Genomic DNA, 18881 nt, shown 5'->3' with positions numbered 1-18881 from the left:
GTAAACCTTTCCAAGTGAAGTGTGATGCCACCAGAGAAGCTATTAGAGGTGCATTAAGTGAGAAAGATAGACCTATAGCTTATTTTAGTGAAAAGTTGAATGATTCAAAGAAGAAGTATTATTCTTATGATAAGGAGTTCTATGTAGTTGTGTAGCCATTGAAATAATAGAGGCATTATCGAATGTCAAAAGAGTTCATACTTTATTCAGATAACTATGCACTACAATATATTATGTAGCAACCAAAGCTTAACCAGAAACATGCCAAATGGGTAGAGTATCTTCAAGGTTTCCATTTTGTCGTGAAGCATATAAATGGCCAATCAAAAAAAGTTGCAGATGCCTTAAGTAGGAGAAGTGTATTATTTCAAGAGAGTCAAATCCAAGTGTTAGGTTTTGATTTTCTTAAAGAATTGTATGAAACAGATCCAAATTTTAAAGAGGAATTTGAAGCTTGTAAAAATCTTGTTTTGGTGGATAGGAGTAAATGGTTAGATTACTTCTTACAAGATGGACTGTTGTTTAAGAGAAATCAGATGTGCATACCAAACTGTTCTATGAGGGAGAACTTAATCAAAGAGAAACATAGTGGAGGACTTGCAAGATATTTTGGTGTAGAAAAGACTTATGAGCAGTTAAACAGATTTATTTCTGGCCTAAAATGAAATTTGAAGTGGAGAAGTATGTGAAAACTTGCAAAGTCTGTCAATATGCAAAGGGAAGGAGCCAAAACATAGGTTTGTATGTCCCATTACCAATTCCAAATAGGCCTTGGGATATGGTAAGTATGAAATTTGTTTTGGGCTTACGAAAGACTCAAAAGGGTAATGATTCAATTTTTGTTGTAGTGGATAGATTTTCAAAAATGGCACACTTTATTACATGTTATAAAACTAGTGATGCTTCTCACATTTCTAATTTGTTTTTTAAGGAGGTTGTAAGATTGCATGGGTTGCCTAAAGTATTGTCTTAGACAGGTATTCCAAATTTGTTGGACATTTCTGGAGAACATTATGGAAGAATTTGGGAACTAAACTAAGTTTCAGCTCTGCCTATCATCCACAAACTCATGGACAAACTGAAGTTGTGAATAGGAGTTTGCGAAATCTTTTAAGGAGTCTTACTGTAGAACATCCAAAGCAATGGGATAGAGTGTTGGCACAAGCTAAATATGCATATAATGACTCACCTAACAAGAGTACAGGAGAGATTACATTCCATATTGTTTATGGAATTCATCCAAGAGGAGTATCTAAATTAAGAAACCTCGGAAAATATGAGATGAGAAGTGTAGAGGGAGAAGATTTTTCTTCACAAATGCAAGCAATACATGAACAAGTGAAACAATAGCTGCAGGATAGCAACATCAAGTAAAAAACTAGAGTAGACATGAGAAGAAGAGAGATGAACTTTGATGTTTGATATTTGGTTTTAGCACACCTCAGAAAGGAGAGGTTTCCAAAGAGGGAGTATAACAAATTGAAGTTCAAGAAAATTGGACCGTGCAGAGCATTGAGGAAATTTTCTACAAATGCCTATGATATTGAATCACCCCCTAATGTTGGAATATCACCAATTTTCAATGTTGTTGACCTGCACAAGTATTAAGGTGAAACTGAAAATGATACAGAAAAGGATCAAGAGACCCAAGAGATTGACTAGGTAAAATAGTTACCCACACCAAAGGAATTGCAGCCAGAAAGAATTCTGGACAAGAAGTTGTTTAAGAAAACAAGGGGATTGGAGTACTTTTAGTATTTGGTAAAATGGAAGGATGAGCCAACCGCTGAAGCTACTTGGGTTACAGAAGACATGCTACAAAAACTGGGTAGTTCTGTAAATGAGCTCATGGAGAGGAGCCCATGAAGAATTTTTTCCTTAGGAGTTTCATGTAGGAGCATGTGACTTGGAAGGAAATATTTTCAAACTTATTCCAAAAATCCAAAAATATCTACACGTAAAGGAGTGGGGTCCTTTAGCCATCAATTTCCATGCTTTTCTAGTTTACCATAGGGATAGAATCTAAGGATAAGATTATGTTGTAATAATTGTTGTATGGATAATCTGTAGTGAAGGATCTCGAGGGGGATGTCTCGCAGAACTGTTAGTCATAATAACTAAGTTTCTGTTTTAGGAACTGGTTGCTAAAATGAACCAGTAGATATGTAATTGGCATGTTATTGTAAAGGGATAAAGATCGAGTGGGATTTATCTCTTATTTTAAAAAGGAAAAAGCAGGACATCTCTGTATGGTTGATTCCAGAGATATTTTTAACTTCAAAACTCTCTCTGTGGATCTGATATTACGGTTCTTTGTTAACTGGTATTTGTATGTGTATTTGGTTGCGGTTCTTTTCTTCTAAAGCTTGTTAATGGTGATTCGGCCTTGTTTTTCCTATTAATACTTACTTTAAGCTTGTTGGTGTGGTTACCCCTTATATTGGTACTGTTTCCCTTATAAGAATTGTTGAGTTCCGTAAGCGGAAACTCTGTTTTGCATAAGAAAATTGTGAAAAGACTTAGCCTCAATGAAGTTCTGGACCTGAAATCTTATTAAATCTGACTCATACCCGTAACGGGTCTGAACCATTATTACATCGCAGAACCATAGTGGAGTGGGAAGGACCTTTGGAATCATCGAAGTCCGAAACTCTGATAGCTCAGACCCAAAATACTATAGAGTAGGGTGGATAAGTTGTCGGGTCCGTGAGGCTTATCACATCACAAGACCAGAGCAAGAGGAGTCTAACATTTGGAGTATTGAAATTGCCAATAACGATTTTCGAGAGCTCACGTGTTATCGCATTGGGGAAGGGCTACCGAAAGGTTGATAGTTAAAGTGTCGATAGTGTTAATGTGTATAGTGCATTTCTTTGAAAACCTGGCTCATAGTGTATGTCTGGGTATTCATAATTCCCTTTGTAAACTCGCCAATAGTGTAATTCTTGGGAATTAGCACTACGACCGTTTATAACTGCCAATAGTGTATTTTGTAATTCCTATAGAATTACGGTTCTGATAGTGGAAACGAATCTCTGTTGTGAAATTTCTTGTCGCTAACAAGGGTTGGGGTGATTTGGAAGGAAAAGATGATGATTTTAGGAAAAAATGGAAACTTATGAAGCAGTGAGTCTAATAATACATGACTGATACAACAATTGAAGCAGAAGGAGAAATTTAGCCACGGTTAGAAGAAATTATATTAGGTTTCAGCCATTTGTCTATATCGCCTGCACCTAGGCCACCAAAATGTAGCTTAGGATAGCACCTCGATCAAATAAAATAGAAATAGTTTGATTAGAAATCTTACCTTCACATTTGATCATGGTGTGCTCATATTCCTCCTGATGATCATCCAAGGCAACATTTATTCTAGGCATGCTCCATGTGATATCTCCCAATGTGGAGGCTTATTACATGTTCAAAAGTTGTTATTTTCACACTTTGTGTGGGCAGTTCTTGTAATAATGCACTTCCCCACATCCCTAACATTGCAGTGGTAGATTTGGCGGCAGGTCCGTAGTAGTTTTACTAGCCCCCTCCAGTTGTCTATTCTCAGTGTATGTCTGAGCTCTCGGGGGATTTCTTGCAAATTTTCTAAAAGTTCTTTGTTGGTTATTTCTTCCATTTATGTATTTTAGTTGTGAGTTTGGTTGTAAGTTTCTCATTTTCTTGTCAATGGCTCCTTTGGGTCCCTCATTTTTCTATTTCATCTTTTGATAACAGATGTGTCCCTTTTGTATAGGATTGTCCATTATTCTAGGATAATCAAATTCTAATTTTTCCTTCATGAAGTTGACAAAACTGCTAATAAACCATTGAATCTTAGCTTTTTCCTCTTGCATATACGTAACGTATCGCAAGAGGGATGTAAAATGTTTTACATACACATCCATGGTCAAGGCTCTGAGCCTTAACTCATGGAACTCCTTTGGCTTTTCATCATAGTAACATTCAATTAGATATTTATCCTTAAAATGTTTCTGGAATTCTTGCCATGTTACTTATTCCTCGTCAATCTTTCTCACAGTTTTAATTTCTTCCCACGAGAGGGTGGCCTTTCCCCATAATTGGTAAACTCTCACTCGTGCTTTAAGTTTGTTAATATATTCATAAATATGGAAATATTTACCCATGTCGATTAGGCATGCTTCAGTTGCTTCTTCAAACTCTCCTTCAAACATTGATGGTTTTATTTTTTTAAACTCACCTTGTAGTTCCATTTTATGTCTTTTGGACTTGCTCTCATAGAAAACATTATCTGAACACCATTCCTCATCTTCCTTTTGTCCTTCTACTCACTCGGTATTATCGTATGGGCGGTTAGAATATTCTCCCTATTCTCCATATTAGGATCTCGCCCTGTTGATTATGTCGGTGAGACATGCTTTTAAGGATATTTTCTTATTCTTGTCTTAGTCATTCATTGTCTATCCTTAAATTCATCATTTATGTACACAGTTGTTGCACTATTTCAAGCAAAGCAACATTGGCTTGTCAGGATTCTTCTCTGAGCTGTATCCATATGTTTGGGCTGGCCTCCACATAAGGCACTTTTAGCTTTCTGTTCTTGATGTTGTCCTCTCTCTCTGTGTACATAATTACATTTATTTGGTTAGTATTAATGATTATACACACACATTGTTTATCTACATATACATATATTTTGTATATTGTTCAGGTCTACACGTTACCTATTGAGCCCATAGGTCTTAGTGTGTGAACCTATCTCTCGCATACCAATTGTAACAACCTAACCTTGTGAGTGGTAAATATATATATGTATCCATATATATCTTTTTTTTGTTTTTAATTTAATTCAAGTTAACCATACTTGTAATTATGACCCAAAGACTAAATGTGTCAATTCAACTTCCCCCTGAAATGAAAACTTATGATTATTATGGTATATTCAATGTTTAATGGAATTTCATTTAATTGGATCATTGATTAATGCCGCGGTACACAACAACCATAGTGTACATGCATATATCTTTGTTTTATTTCTCACACGCTGGCACACATTGGTTGGCGCCCCTCCATTACGGCGAGAGAGCCCCGAGACCTTTGTTTATCATCTCCATTCGACATCCTACTCAATGTATGAACCTGCATTTAAGAAACTTATCTCGATGGACCTTGAACCCCAGCACTTGGAAAACCCTCAACCGCTGGGTCCGGGATGATCCATGGTAATGGCAACAGAGAATGAAAGACGTAAGTTATTGCAAATCTGGAGAGATAGAGGTCATTTAATAGAGTTCACGCTTCTGTGATCCATATCAAGTTAAGAAAGATTCTTCGGCGAAAATCACATGGAATATCATTTGTCGACGCATTTCGAACCAACTAGTGTGGTTCATCGTCAAGACAAGTTGAAGAAACAGATCCAGCTTAGCATGATAAATAGTTTGAGCAGAGACTCCAACGACTAAATTAACGACTAATTTTGACCTTAGGACCTAGGTCAAATTCTTATTTACTATTTTAATGATATTATTATAATTATAATTATTATTATCTTTGTTAAGGAAATAAGTTGAATTAGGTAAAAAGGTTGGTTATAAAAAGGGAATCTATTTATTTAATTTAAATTAAAATATATATATATAAAATAGGTTATAAAGGTAGGATTAATAATTTTAATGGTTGGTTTGATAATTTGTTTATTTATTTTATTCAATTTATTAAATAATTATTATAGGTATTCTACATATATATATTTTGATTAAAATCATAAGATGACTAGTATTTTTATTCAATAATAATTCAATGGTTAGTTTTTTTTTATGGAAGTTAGTTAAAATAATTTTAACGTTAAAGATGTACTTATTTATTTATCTAACTTATTTATTAACAAATATATAAATATATATATTCTATGATTAAAGTTAAAATATTCGGTTATTAAGGTGAAAGTTAAGGTTAATGGTTAGATTAAAAGGATAATTTATTTAAATTATTTAATAATATATATATATATATATATATATATATATATATATATATATATATATATATATATATATATATATAGGTTGAGAAAGTAATTAAATAATTAGTTTATAATAATATTTAGGACCAATCCCTTAGAATATATATACAAATAATTTTAAGGGGTATTAAGTTCAAAAAATATTATCAAAAATATAATTTAAAAGGAATTTTAGTTAAATAAAGGGCCAAATCATATATGAATAATAATTAATTTTATAAGTTAAATAATAATTAATTTTATAAGTTAAATAATAATTAATAGGAAAATTAGTTACATAAAGGATTTTATAATATAAAATAAAGTAAAGTTAGTTAGAAATAGTTAAAAATTATAACAAGATTAGACTAATAATAGAATACCTAAAAATAAATATAGAAATAATAATTTTATTTAAATTATATTAATATAAAAATAGTAATAATTTTATTTAATTTTTATTAATAGATAAAGGTAATTAAGTTAGAAAATAACTATTATAGGTTAATGGGAAATAAGTAAATGCCTCAATGGAATATATAAATAAAAATATTAATTAAAAGAATCATTAAATTATAAGTTGATTAATAATTTAAAGTTAGTTAAATAAATCATTTTATTTCCGTAAGATAAATTAATATTATTTAGAAGAACCATACAAAAAAAGGTAAAAAAGGGACCTTATAAGAACAACAAGTCAAAAAATAAATAAATAAATAATAATATATATATATATATATATATATATATATATATATATATATATATATATATATATATAATAATAGTAACGAAAAACGACAAAAACAAAGAGGATGAAAAAACAAAGAGGATGAAAAAACAACTAGGACGAGAGGGCACAGACCCAACACCTCCTGACTTTTCACCCATCATCCCTATTGAGATTGCTTGGTCTCTTTTCAATCTCAAGCGCTTCCCTGAATTTTCGATGGTGGAAATGCGAAACCTTAGCAATAACACTAGCCTCTTCAATACAAACATGATGATTGGTTTTCTCATCATGTTCAGCCAAAGCGGAAGACTTAGCTCTCCTATGCTTAAGATCCGCTGCGTGCTCCTCTGATTAATGGAATGATCAGTATCCCCAATATAGGGGTCCCACAGGAACAAGGGACCACTGATAGAATTGGCAGGATTCTTAAGAGGCATAATGTCCCTGTGACCTTTAGGCCCCTGAACACCATTCGTATGTCCCTCAGATCACTGAAGGATCCTATCGACCCTAAGGATATGAAGAGCGTTTATATGATCCCTTGTTCCTGTGGGACCCCTATATTGGGGAGATTGGTCGTTCCATTAATGAGAGGATTAGTGAGCACGCAGCGGATCTTAAGCATAGGAGAGCTAAGTCTTCCGCTTTGGCTGAACATGCTGAGAAAACCAATCATCATGTTTGTATTGAAGAGGCGAGTGTTATTGCTAAGGTTTCGCATTTCCACCATCGAAAATTCAGGCTCTTGAGATTGAAAAGAGACCAAGCAATCTCAATAGGGATGATGGGTGGAAAGTGAGTAGGTGTTGGGTCTCTGCCCTCTGGTCCTAGTCATTTTTTCATCCTCTTTGTTTTTGTCGTTTTTCGTTACTATATATATATATATATATAATCTTTTTTTTTTTTTTTACGTTTCTATTTATTGTTTTCTCTTTTCTTTCTATTTCTTCTAATATTCTGTGGCCCTCTTATTTTGATGTCCTTCTTATAACTAATTTTGTCCCTTATATTTTTACAGATTTTGGCATTGTTGTTCTTATAAGGTCCTTTTTTACCTTTTTTGTATGATTCTTCTAAATAATATTAATTTATCTTACGGAAATAAAATGATTTATTTAACTAACTTTAAATTATTAATCAACTTATAATTTAATGATTCTTTTAATTAACATTTTTATTTATATATTCGATTGAGGCATTTACTTATTTCCCTTTAACCTATAATAGTTATTTTCTAACTTAATTACCTTTATCTATTAATAAAAATTAAATAAAATTATTACTATTTTTATATTAATATAATTTAAATAAAATTATTATTTCTATATTTATTTTTAGGTATTCTATTATTAGTCTAATCTTGTTATAATTTTTAACTATTTCTAACTAACTTTACTTTATTTTATATTATAAAATCCTTTATGTAACTAATTTTCCTATTAATTATTATTTAACTTATAATCTTTGATTTATTCATATATGATTTGGCCCTTTATTTAACTAAAATTCCTTTTAAATTATATTTTTGATAACATTTTTTGAACTTAATACCCCTTAAAATTATTTGTATATATATTCTAAGGGATTGGTCCTAAATATTAATATAAACTAATTATTTAATTACTTTCTCAACCTATGATTAATTATATATATAGTATGTATATATATATATATATATATATATATATAATAATTATTAAATAATTTAAATAAATTATCCTTTTAATCTAACCATTAACCCTAACTTTCACCTTAATAACCGAATATTTTAACTTTAATCATAGAATATATATATTTATATATTTGTTAATAAATAAGTTAGATAAATAAATAAGTATATCTTTAACCTTAAAATTATTTTAACTAACTTCCATAAAAATAAACTAACCATTGAATTATTATTGAATAAAAATACTAGTCATCTTATGATTTTAATCAAAATATATATATGTAGAATACCTATAATAATTATTTAATAAATTGAATAAAATAAATAAATAAATAAATTATCAAACCACGGTTAAAATTATTAATCTTACCTTTATAACCTATTATATATATATATATATATATATATATATATAAAATTAAATAAATAGATTCCCTTTTTATAACCAACCTTTTTACCTAATTCAACTTAATAATTATAATTATAATAATATCATTAAAATAGTAAATAAGAAATTGAGTAATCTGGATCTGTTTTATAATAATATCATTAAAATAGTAAATAAGAAATTGAGTAACTTGGATGTGTTTCTTCTTCCTGAGGACCACACTAGTTGGTTCGAAACAGGTCGTCCACAAATGATATTCCATGTAATTTTGGCACAAATGATATTCCATGTAATTTTGGCGGAAGAATCTTTCATTTGGTCTGTACTGAGACCAGGGAGAGATGGAACTGCAATAGTGGTTAACAGAATGGTGGAAGGGGCTTCAACGGGCCCATAGGTAATCGTAACACTTGCTCTCGAACTTAAAATATTGAGCTACGATTCTTCTGTCTATATATTCCTCTAGTTTTACTCTGAAGAACCTTCGTTTTGGCTCATGCACACGTTGAAGAAACCTTCGTTTTGGCTTTTGCACATGTGAGATGGTTAATGGCAGTTTCATGGTCCAGGGTTAATGCGTCGAGACCTCCACCCTTCATCCTGGTGTAAGTAGATAGACCCGTGCTCGATTTCATACAAGGTTTGGTGATTATTCGATGAGCTGATATATTAAATGTGATTTGCAGGTGCATCTTGTCATGGCTGCTAGATCATCCGGCCTTCAGGTAAGCTCGCCTCTGAGAAATTGTCTTTGTGTCTCATACTCTTTCTATTTCTCCTCAGGCTTAATTTGATGCTCAGACTGTTACACGTATGTTCCATTGTGGGGTTTGCATACCTTCCAGCGGTCGCTTCTCAGTGTGGCACCGTGTTCTAACCTTGCTCAGTACTTCAATTTCAGGTTGGTTCTCTTTTTATTCTGTGCCAAATGCTTGGTGGAAAACTGCAGTCTTAGCTCGAGGAAAGCTAGGGTTTCTTTTCCTAACTTATTAGGTGACTTGTATAGCTAAAGCCTCATGGCTGTGCAAAGGGTGTAATGACTTTAAAGTTATCTATAGAATAGGGTTATGGGAGACACTTGTTTCTAGGCTTTAGCCCAACATTTATATTGATAATTGGTTCTGAGAACTTATGCATGCAGTTTGTCTCCAAAACTTGAATATCGAACTGTGTTTGTATGTTCGCAAGATTCCTCTATTCTCTTTTTTTTTTTTTTTTTGAGGTTCACCGTGAGGTTTTTTCCCGAAATGGGGTTGGCTACTCATGAAATTATTCATCTTATAACTGTATAGATGCATGATATTTAAAATAATAGGTTATTTTCTTTGTTTTATGTATGAGGATTAAGGTTACAACTTTTACTCAGATGGTTTATTTCATTTCGATATTGAAATAAAAGGAAAGTAGGTCTCGTTGAATTTATTTGTCGTAAATGAACTCTAGAGATATCCTTCTGGTGTGTATTCTTTTATAATAATGGTTTGTATAAACGACTCTTAAGGTTCACGTTCCATTCATTACAGTTTTCAGTTGAATAGTAACCACAAGTTATTTACAGTGCCTTAAATGATATTAGATAATAATACAAATTAACTCATTTTCATGGCAATGAATCTTTTACTTAAAGCTTGGAATATTAAGAGTATTTTGTTTCAGTAAATGCACCAATTTTGTCACTTTATTTCTTTCCTTGGAAGTACTAATGTTAGTAACTGTACTAAGATCATTAATAATGACAATATAGCTAGATCTATCATTGATGTATTCATACCATTCATTCCTTAGCATATTAATCTATTCAATTAATAAAGTAAAGCAGAGAACCGGGGTCGCATAGTAATAATGAACAAATATAGGATTTTATACTTATATGTCCTTCTTTACTTATGAGTAGTAAGTGTGTTTATCTGTGCGTGGAAAGTCTGACCACCCAACTGGACCTCTCAATTACATCGAGAGTTCCCCCTCCTAGATCTTCGAGCTCCTAACAATGGCTAAATAGCTTGGTACCTTGGGCATGCGGAATATGTAGAGCCTCAAGTCTTGTACCTCTAGCCTCTTGCCCAAGGTCTTATTCCCACTCGCTACTTTGTCGGGCTCCATGATGAAACCATTCACGACACTATTATTTCCCTCATAGATTTTTTCTACGAACCGCGTGAGGGTTCTATCCTTATTCCTTTTCAAGGAAGAGCTGTTCGAGCGCATGACAGTGGCTAAACATCTTGACCTCAAGTCTTGTACCTCTGGGTTGTTGCCCAAGGTCTTATTCTGAGTGGCTACTTTGTCAAGATCTAGGATGAAACCATTCGCGATAGTATTCTTTTACTCATACATCATTTTGTTTCAAGGAGTTATTCAAACTCATTCTTAAGTTGTCTTAAAAATTGATGAGATTCTTTAAATTAATCATAAACAACACATCACATGTTCTCCCTTTGCTAATTTTACATTCTAGGTTAATATGAAAGTAAAATTAACACTACAAGTAAAACTTTGATAAATATTGGAGCATCAATGGGTGTTACACAATTGAAATATGATTTTAAACCCATTATATTTATTTATATATCTATATATATATATTATAGGAATTAAAGGGAATATTTTTTTATTTTTATATATCATATAATTATAAAATTATATTTAAAATAAAAATTAATTTAAATTAAAGTAATAAAATTATACCAAATTCAAAATCAAATATTTAATTAGTTAGCTTTGTTAATTTTGTATCTCGAGAATGGTTCGTCTCCTTATTAGTCCGTGCCTGGGACTAATAGCGATCCACATCGTTGACCATACATTAACGATGTTATTTCAACGAGGACAAAATATTTTACGGTAAGTTTTATGTGTTTTATGTTCAAGGTGTGCATGTTCTTTTCCGTGCCCTTCATGAGCGCCTTGCATGCAGCCAGAGCGAGTGCAGCCAGTGCTCGCTCGGGCTATCAATTCTCCGTAGAAGGCCCAACAGCTTGGGGAGTAGTTCAACATCGATCCCCCGCACCACAAGCGAACCCGGTTTGCCACAGACCAGCTGAGCAGTCGCCGTTTCGGAGGCCTCTGAACTATGAAACGCCTAACAAACAGGTGGAGACCAGAAATGAGCCTTTGCAAGCTCAGAGTTCAAAATCACAGAGTATCGAGAAAAAGATTTCCCCTACACAGGTGCAAAATGATCCCATTTTTACGCATACTCACACTGAGAATCCCCTTATTTCGTTAGAATGCTTCATCTTTTTGTAGAAAATAAGGGGGATTCGGGGATTCGTTTGTTTTTTAAAGGAAAATAAAGAGTTTGAAGGGAAAAACAGGGAACCGCAAATATTTGGAGCTGAATGTTTGGTATTATGTATTCTTCCCTTGCACGTCGTTGATACTAGGACTGATCCAATTGTTCATGTCCATCATGTGGTAGCCGAGGTTCCATCCATGGCAGCCTAGGATGTTCCGCGTAGCCCAGGATGATAAAAATAGCTAAAACACACAATTACATAAACTCAAATCATATATTATGCACAAATGGTGTATGTGTAAACACACTCACACACACAGATTTACATTCAGATTACTCTATTATATAGAGTTTATGAGATCCAACTTATTCTCAAATTAGATAGAGAGGTTGAGAGAATTTCTCAACGAACACAAACCAAATTCTTAAATATGGAATGTAAGCATTAACTCCAACATCCCCCCTTAATGATTACATTAGATGAAAATAACAAAATAATCAAGTTTATTAGTAGATGCTCCATCAAGTTGCCTCATAACCCTCGGAAAGGTGTAGTTGGCAAGTTGGATTACCGAGTTCTCTTCCTCAACTCCCGAATCAAGGACCTCCCGAAGTCAATTACTGGACAACATCCCAATCTGTCGCATAACCTCATTAGGAAACCACTTCCATGTCTACCACTAATGAGGGATCCTTCCCTAGATCCGCAACTGCCATACTATCTGGACAACCATCCATATTGAGCCTTACTGCTACTTGAAATTTAAGTACTGGCATGAGACACATAGTTGAACTACTAGTTATTTTTAAAAGAGTTTAATAGATGAACACGTCGACAATGAAACATCTTGCTATATAAAACCCAAAAAATCTGCTGGCGTTATATATCGATCTGCATTTAATTTCTAACTATGGCCAAGCTGAGACCTCCATACTGTATTATACAGGTTCAAGAGAAAAGCACCACCACTTGGGGATCCATACTTGTTATTGGATCGCCGAGAGGCAAGACCATGTATCTCACCACAGATTGTAAAAAACATGGCAACCATAACGACCTCGACAAACAGTGACGGCAACAACGCATTCAGTGGCACACATCTCCTCCCACTGGGAGACACACTGCGGATTGCGCAGTCAATCCTACCGCTCGACCTCTGCTGCCGATCTGCTGGGCAGTCCAGACCTCGGCCTGTTAAGATTACTTTGACAGATTGTGGATAGACTCGAATAACATATTGATGCAGAACAACAACGATCAACAAATTACAATTATGCACCTCCAATAGCACGTTACATAGAAATTTTCCGACAATGATCAATGAAGATAAGTAGTGCAGGTAACGAGAGCGTCGCCCATTTTCTCACACGCACAACAGACTTGTCATGCTATGGAGATTTTCCAAACCATAACAAATGACGCCACGTCTTGGGGTTCGATGAGATCTTCAACGCTTTGAAGCAATTACAATAGTAGGGATTTTATCTTGAGAATTCTCCCATCTTCTTCGCTAATTCCGTGGAAGCAAGCAGTTGCAGGTCCACCATGAACAGATCTGACCACAAAGCTGTGGACGCAAAACCAAAATATTTGCCGGAATCTCTAATAAAGCACACGTATTCAAAGAGGATCCTGTCTGTGATATATTCAGGTTGCAACAGCCTCGTTAACATCCGAATGCACCTCCTCACAACACACGTTCAGATCTAGCTCTCATACCATGATAAAAATAGCTAAAACACACAATTACATAAACTCAAATCATATATTATGCACAAATGGTGTATCTGTAAACACATATTTACATTCAGATTACTCTATTAAATAGAGTTTTTGAGATCCAACTTATTCCCAAATTAGATAGAGAGGTTGACAGAATTTCTCAACCAACACAAACCAAATTCTTAAATATGGAATGTAACCATTAACTCCAACAGAGGAGGATTAGAAGCTACTGCTTTTTGTTCATGAGGAAGGGCAAGGAAGGGCAATGGCTAAGAAGAAAAGCTCCACTGAGAAGAAAAGCTCCATACCTTGTCGACGGTCTAGGATGAGACTAATTGAACCGCCCCGGGGGACCTACGTTCGGAATCCGATAAACCGGTAGGCATCAAGTTCTGAATTTTCTGAATAATAACAATTTTATGGGTGTTGACTCTTTGTTGATCTTAACTGCGTAACAGCACCAGCGGATTTGCCAGGCTGCACAGTATATGTTGTGTAATTGCAGGGAGGAATCTGTAGATGAGGTTTTCTTGCTTCACTGGGGATGCCATGGGGATGAATATGGTGTCCAAGGGTGTGCAGAATGTTTTAGATTTCCTTCAGAATGAGTTTCCCGACATGGATGTTATCAGTGTTTCTGGTGAGTCTGTCTACGCAATTCTGATTGGTATTCGACTTTTGGGTCATCTCTGTTTTGGGTTTTGTTTACTCTTGGTTCTCAATTCAGTGGTCATTTTCTGGGTTTTGCTGCCATGGGCTTTTTGTTTTAATGCCAAATTTTTCGTTTGTGGTCAGGTAATTTCTATGCAGACAAGAAACCCACAGCTGTGAACTGGATTGAAGGGCGTGGGAAATCAGTGGTGTGAGGCTATCATCACTGAGGGAGTTGTTAGCAAGTTCTTGAAGACTACTGTTCCAACTTTGCTGGAACTGAATATGCTCAAGAACTTAACTGGGCAAGTGCCATAGGGGGCTTCAATGCCCATGCATCCAATATTGTCTCTGCTGTATTTATTGCAACCGGTCAAGATCCTGGCCAAAACATTGAGAGCTCTCATTGCATTACGATGATGGAGACTTCCAATGGTGGCAGGGATCTGCATGTATTAGTCACAATGCCTTGTATTGAGGTAAGTAATCTCCATGATTACTTTCATGCCTAAAGAAAAACATTTGTGGTATTTTCTTTCTCTAATCTCCGGACTTTGTTTCGATAGCTAAACTATTTTTGAGGATCTGAGAGAAAATGGTTACTCCCCCTCAAACCCCTTCCCATTGTTCTGATTGTGGACATATTTGTATCCATTTATTGCAGGTGGGAACCATAGGAGGAGGAACACAGTTGGCATCACAAGCCGCTTGTTTGAATCTGCTGGGAGTCAAAGGAGCAAACATGCAATCCCCTGGGGCCAATTCCCAACGCTTGGCCAAAATAGTTGCAGGAGCTGTTTTGGCTGGAGAGCTGTCTCTCATGTCTGCATTGGCTGCAGGCCAGCTTGTCAAGAGCCATATGAAGTATAACAGATCAAACAAGGATATCAAAGCAACCAGTACCCCATAAAGTTAGCATGCATTTTCTCAATAGTTCCCATCCCCTCCACGTGGTACATATGTATGAATGTTCCTAAAGCAACTAGGCAGAATTCAAAGCAGGAAGCTGGGAAGCTTGTTAAATCTTCCTTGTAAGAAAGGAAGGAGATTATATAGGATTATAACTTAAAATCTTCATTCGAAGAAGCGAAGGAGATTTAATATATTTAGAAGCTATTTTAAGATGCATATTTCACTGTTGCGATAATGCTTATGTTCACAATATCAATTCAATGACAAAAAGATTGAATTGAATTAAATATAGATATGAAAGAAGATTGTATATGAAAAGGAAGATGTCAATATATGTTGTCAAATTCATAGCCTCTCATTTTGCTATATCATTATGTATACCAATATGTAAGCATTTTAATTCGTTAGAGTATGGAATGGATGAGAGCTACAATTCAAAATTAATTTCATGATTATAATAGGTATTCAAATCAGTGAGGTTGAGTATACATTATTCAAAAAATTTTGAATGGTTTGAGCACTTGTATTTGTTAGATGTGTTGTTATTGATGTTAAGTTTAGACAGAGGCCATTCCCTTGAGGGAGGCCATTGGGCTGCATGCAGTACTTGTTAAAGAGAGAGAAAGAGCGATATAGGCAATTATATGACTATTTATATATGGAAAGAGATTTAGTAAAAATTGATATTATTATAGTTATTAATCAATGAATTTGAATGGAATTTTTTTTAGCTCTTTCAAAAATTTATATGTAAATTTATATAATATTTAAAAAAAAATAATTTATATGTAAATTTATATAATTATTTATATAATATTTAAAAAAAATTGATATTATAAATAGGATATTTAAATTGTTTTATTTGTAATCAAACTAATTTTTATTTTTTTTACAAATTCATTAATTTAAATTATTATAAAATTAATTAGAATTTTAAATAAAAAATAAAAAAAATTTAACTTCTTATAGGATCATTATTAATTTTTTTTTTTTTTATAGAATTAAGAAAAAAAAATTAAAAGTAAGAATAATATCTTTGTCTTCAACCAAAACCACCTAGATCCATCTTGACCAAGAATGGATCTAATCAGAATGGATCTAATCTCTCAAAACCTTTTTGACTGTAAAACTTGAGGAAAGTTTTGCACATCAAGGGATTTGATCCCTCTCTGCCCTTCATGTGGAGTTAAGATGGATATAGGTTGGCTATATAAAACTATATAATATCTATTTTTTATCTATGTGTCTCTTTCTTATTCACTATCTCTATCTCACCACCAAAGATACACACTCTCTTACAATATCTCTCTCTCTCTCTTCCTCCCTCGCTCTTCCTCATCTCTCTCTCATTCCTCCCACTCTCTTCTCACTCACTCTCTCTCAATTTCTCCATTGTTGCACCTTCTCTCTCTCCACCTTTCTCCCTCTATGTCTTTCTTCTTCCTTCTCTCTCTTGAGTCCTCTCTCTCCATTTCTCTCCCACCTCTCTCTCTCTCCCCCCATGACTTTCTCTCTCTCCCTCTCAAACTCTATCACTTTCTCCCTCCCTTTGTCCCTCCCTCTCCACTCCATTGTTGTGTCTCCCTCTCTCTATATTCCCTCCTCTCCTCTCTCCCTCACTCCCTTTCCGTCTCTCCTTTCTTCTTTCCTCATTCTCTCCCCCCCTCCAACTCTCTCCCTCTCTGGCTTTCTCACTATCTTCCCCCCTCTTAAGACCCCTCCTCTCTACCCTTAGCTTTGTTTGTTGTCATCAATTGATCCTTAGTTAAGATGGATCTCTATTGATTCTTACTAATATTATTTATATTATATAAATTCCACATTTTTAAATATGAAAGTATTCTCATTGTCAATTTTATTAAAACCTTAATTTTATTTCTATGGGAATATATTTAGTAGTCGTGGATAGAGATATATCTCAATTAAAAAATGTTATAAAATTAAATTAAAATAAAATATTTTTGTTGTGAAATAAGTTATGGTTTTTGGGCATGTGGTATTGATAAGCCATGGTATTAGCCCATGGTATTGTAACAAAACCTATTTACAAGTTAATAATATACATGGTAAAGTGGTGGTTTACAAGTTAATAATATCTATGGTTCTTGTCATATTGTTGAAAAATATTGGCAAATATTTTTATTGTGAAATAAGTTATGATTTTTTTACATGTGGTATTGATAAGCCATGGTGTTATCCCATGCTATTATAACTAAGCATATTCACAAGTTCACAATATCAATGGCAAAGTGAGGTGAATATCAATGATTAAGAATCATGTCATATTGTTATAAAATATGTTTATTGTGAAATAAGTTGTGTTTTTTGGGCATGTGGTATTCATAAGCTATGGTATTATCCCATAGTATTGTAAAAAAATCTATAATATAGGGTAAATATGATAGTTAATAATATTTTCATATTGTTTTAAAGCATTTGGATTGTGAGAAAAGTTTTTTTTTTTTTGCTTGTGGCATTGGTAAGCCATGGTATTGACCCATGGTATTGTAACAAAGCCTAATTAAATTAAGTTAATAATATCAACCTTAAAATGGGGGTAATTAGGAATATTTTGATATTGTTATAAAATAGTTTTAGTTGTGAAATAAGTTATAGGTTCTCGGTACGTTATATTGATAACCCATGGTATTGGCCCATGGTATTGTAACAAAAGCTATTCACAAAATCAAAATATAACAAATTTGTTTTTATTATTTTCATTACTTTAGCTCTTTATTATTATTTGAACCAACATTTAGATGTTTGGAGTCATCAAGGATATCACTTTTAACTTTTCATTTTTCATTTTTTTCTATTTTAACTTTTCATTTTTTTTATTTTTTTTTATTTTAACTTTTAACTTGTATTTTTTTTTCTATTTTTCAATTAAGCCCACCTTTAAAATTGTTTACATACTTACCACTCTATACTATGTGGTAGAGCTTGTGTGGGCACAATAAATCTAAAAGGAGTAGTCTAGGAATTGTCCAGTAAAAGTGGCCTCAATATGGGCAAAAAAGTTTCAAAAAATCTTGCAGTAGCAATTTTTTTATGGTGGCACTTTTTGAGACCTCTAGGGTAACCAAAATATTGAAGTTTGAGATCTATAACTTGGATTTAAAAAAATTCATGCCATATTTTATCAAAATATAACTAGAATTTCCATCATTTAGACAATCTAAAATCCACATGGTCCAAAACCATTGACTTGAGCCATAGGCCCGTAACCTACTAGCAAGTCACCGAAGCCCACAAAGTGATGATTGAGGCTATGTGATTTATTTCAATAGTTTCAATCCTAGTGCTAATTGGACTATTCAAAACTCATGAGAAATTAGGAAGTTACTACTACCTCTCATGGAAATGGTCATAGTTGAATCCCAAAAATGATACATACCATTGACATAGTCAAATAAATATTGTTTAAAACATATTATCATAATAAATGATCCAATCTAAAATCCACATGGTCCAAAACCATCATAGTTAAATAAATATGGTTTAAAACATATTATTATAATAAATTATCCTACATCCATCCATCCTTAAATTTGGGGAGTGAAGTGAGGCCATTGCCCACCTAAACCTAT

The 18881-nt window shown here is 33.5% G+C and overlaps 1 protein-coding gene across 1 annotated transcript; it reads left to right on the top strand.

Annotated features, from left to right (window-relative positions):
* The first annotated feature begins 14710 nt into the window (after positions 1-14710).
* On the top strand, positions 14711-15713 carry LOC149158303 (3-hydroxy-3-methylglutaryl-coenzyme A reductase 2-like). Its single transcript, XM_089437734.1, has 2 exons — positions 14711-14858; positions 15044-15713. The coding sequence occupies exons 1-2, from the start codon at positions 14796-14798 to the stop codon at positions 15287-15289; spliced, it is 309 nt and encodes a 102-aa protein (XP_089293860.1). The 5' UTR covers positions 14711-14795; the 3' UTR covers positions 15290-15713.
* Positions 15714-18881: the final 3168 nt, after the last annotated feature.

The sequence above is a fragment of the Pinus tabuliformis genome, chromosome 5_2, assembly GCF_031772625.1.
Source record: "Pinus tabuliformis cultivar Carrire ecotype Pingquan chromosome 5_2, CPIR1, whole genome shotgun sequence".
NCBI lineage: Eukaryota > Viridiplantae > Streptophyta > Pinopsida > Pinales > Pinaceae > Pinus > Pinus tabuliformis.
This window is presented reverse-complemented; position numbering and strand designations above follow the sequence as displayed.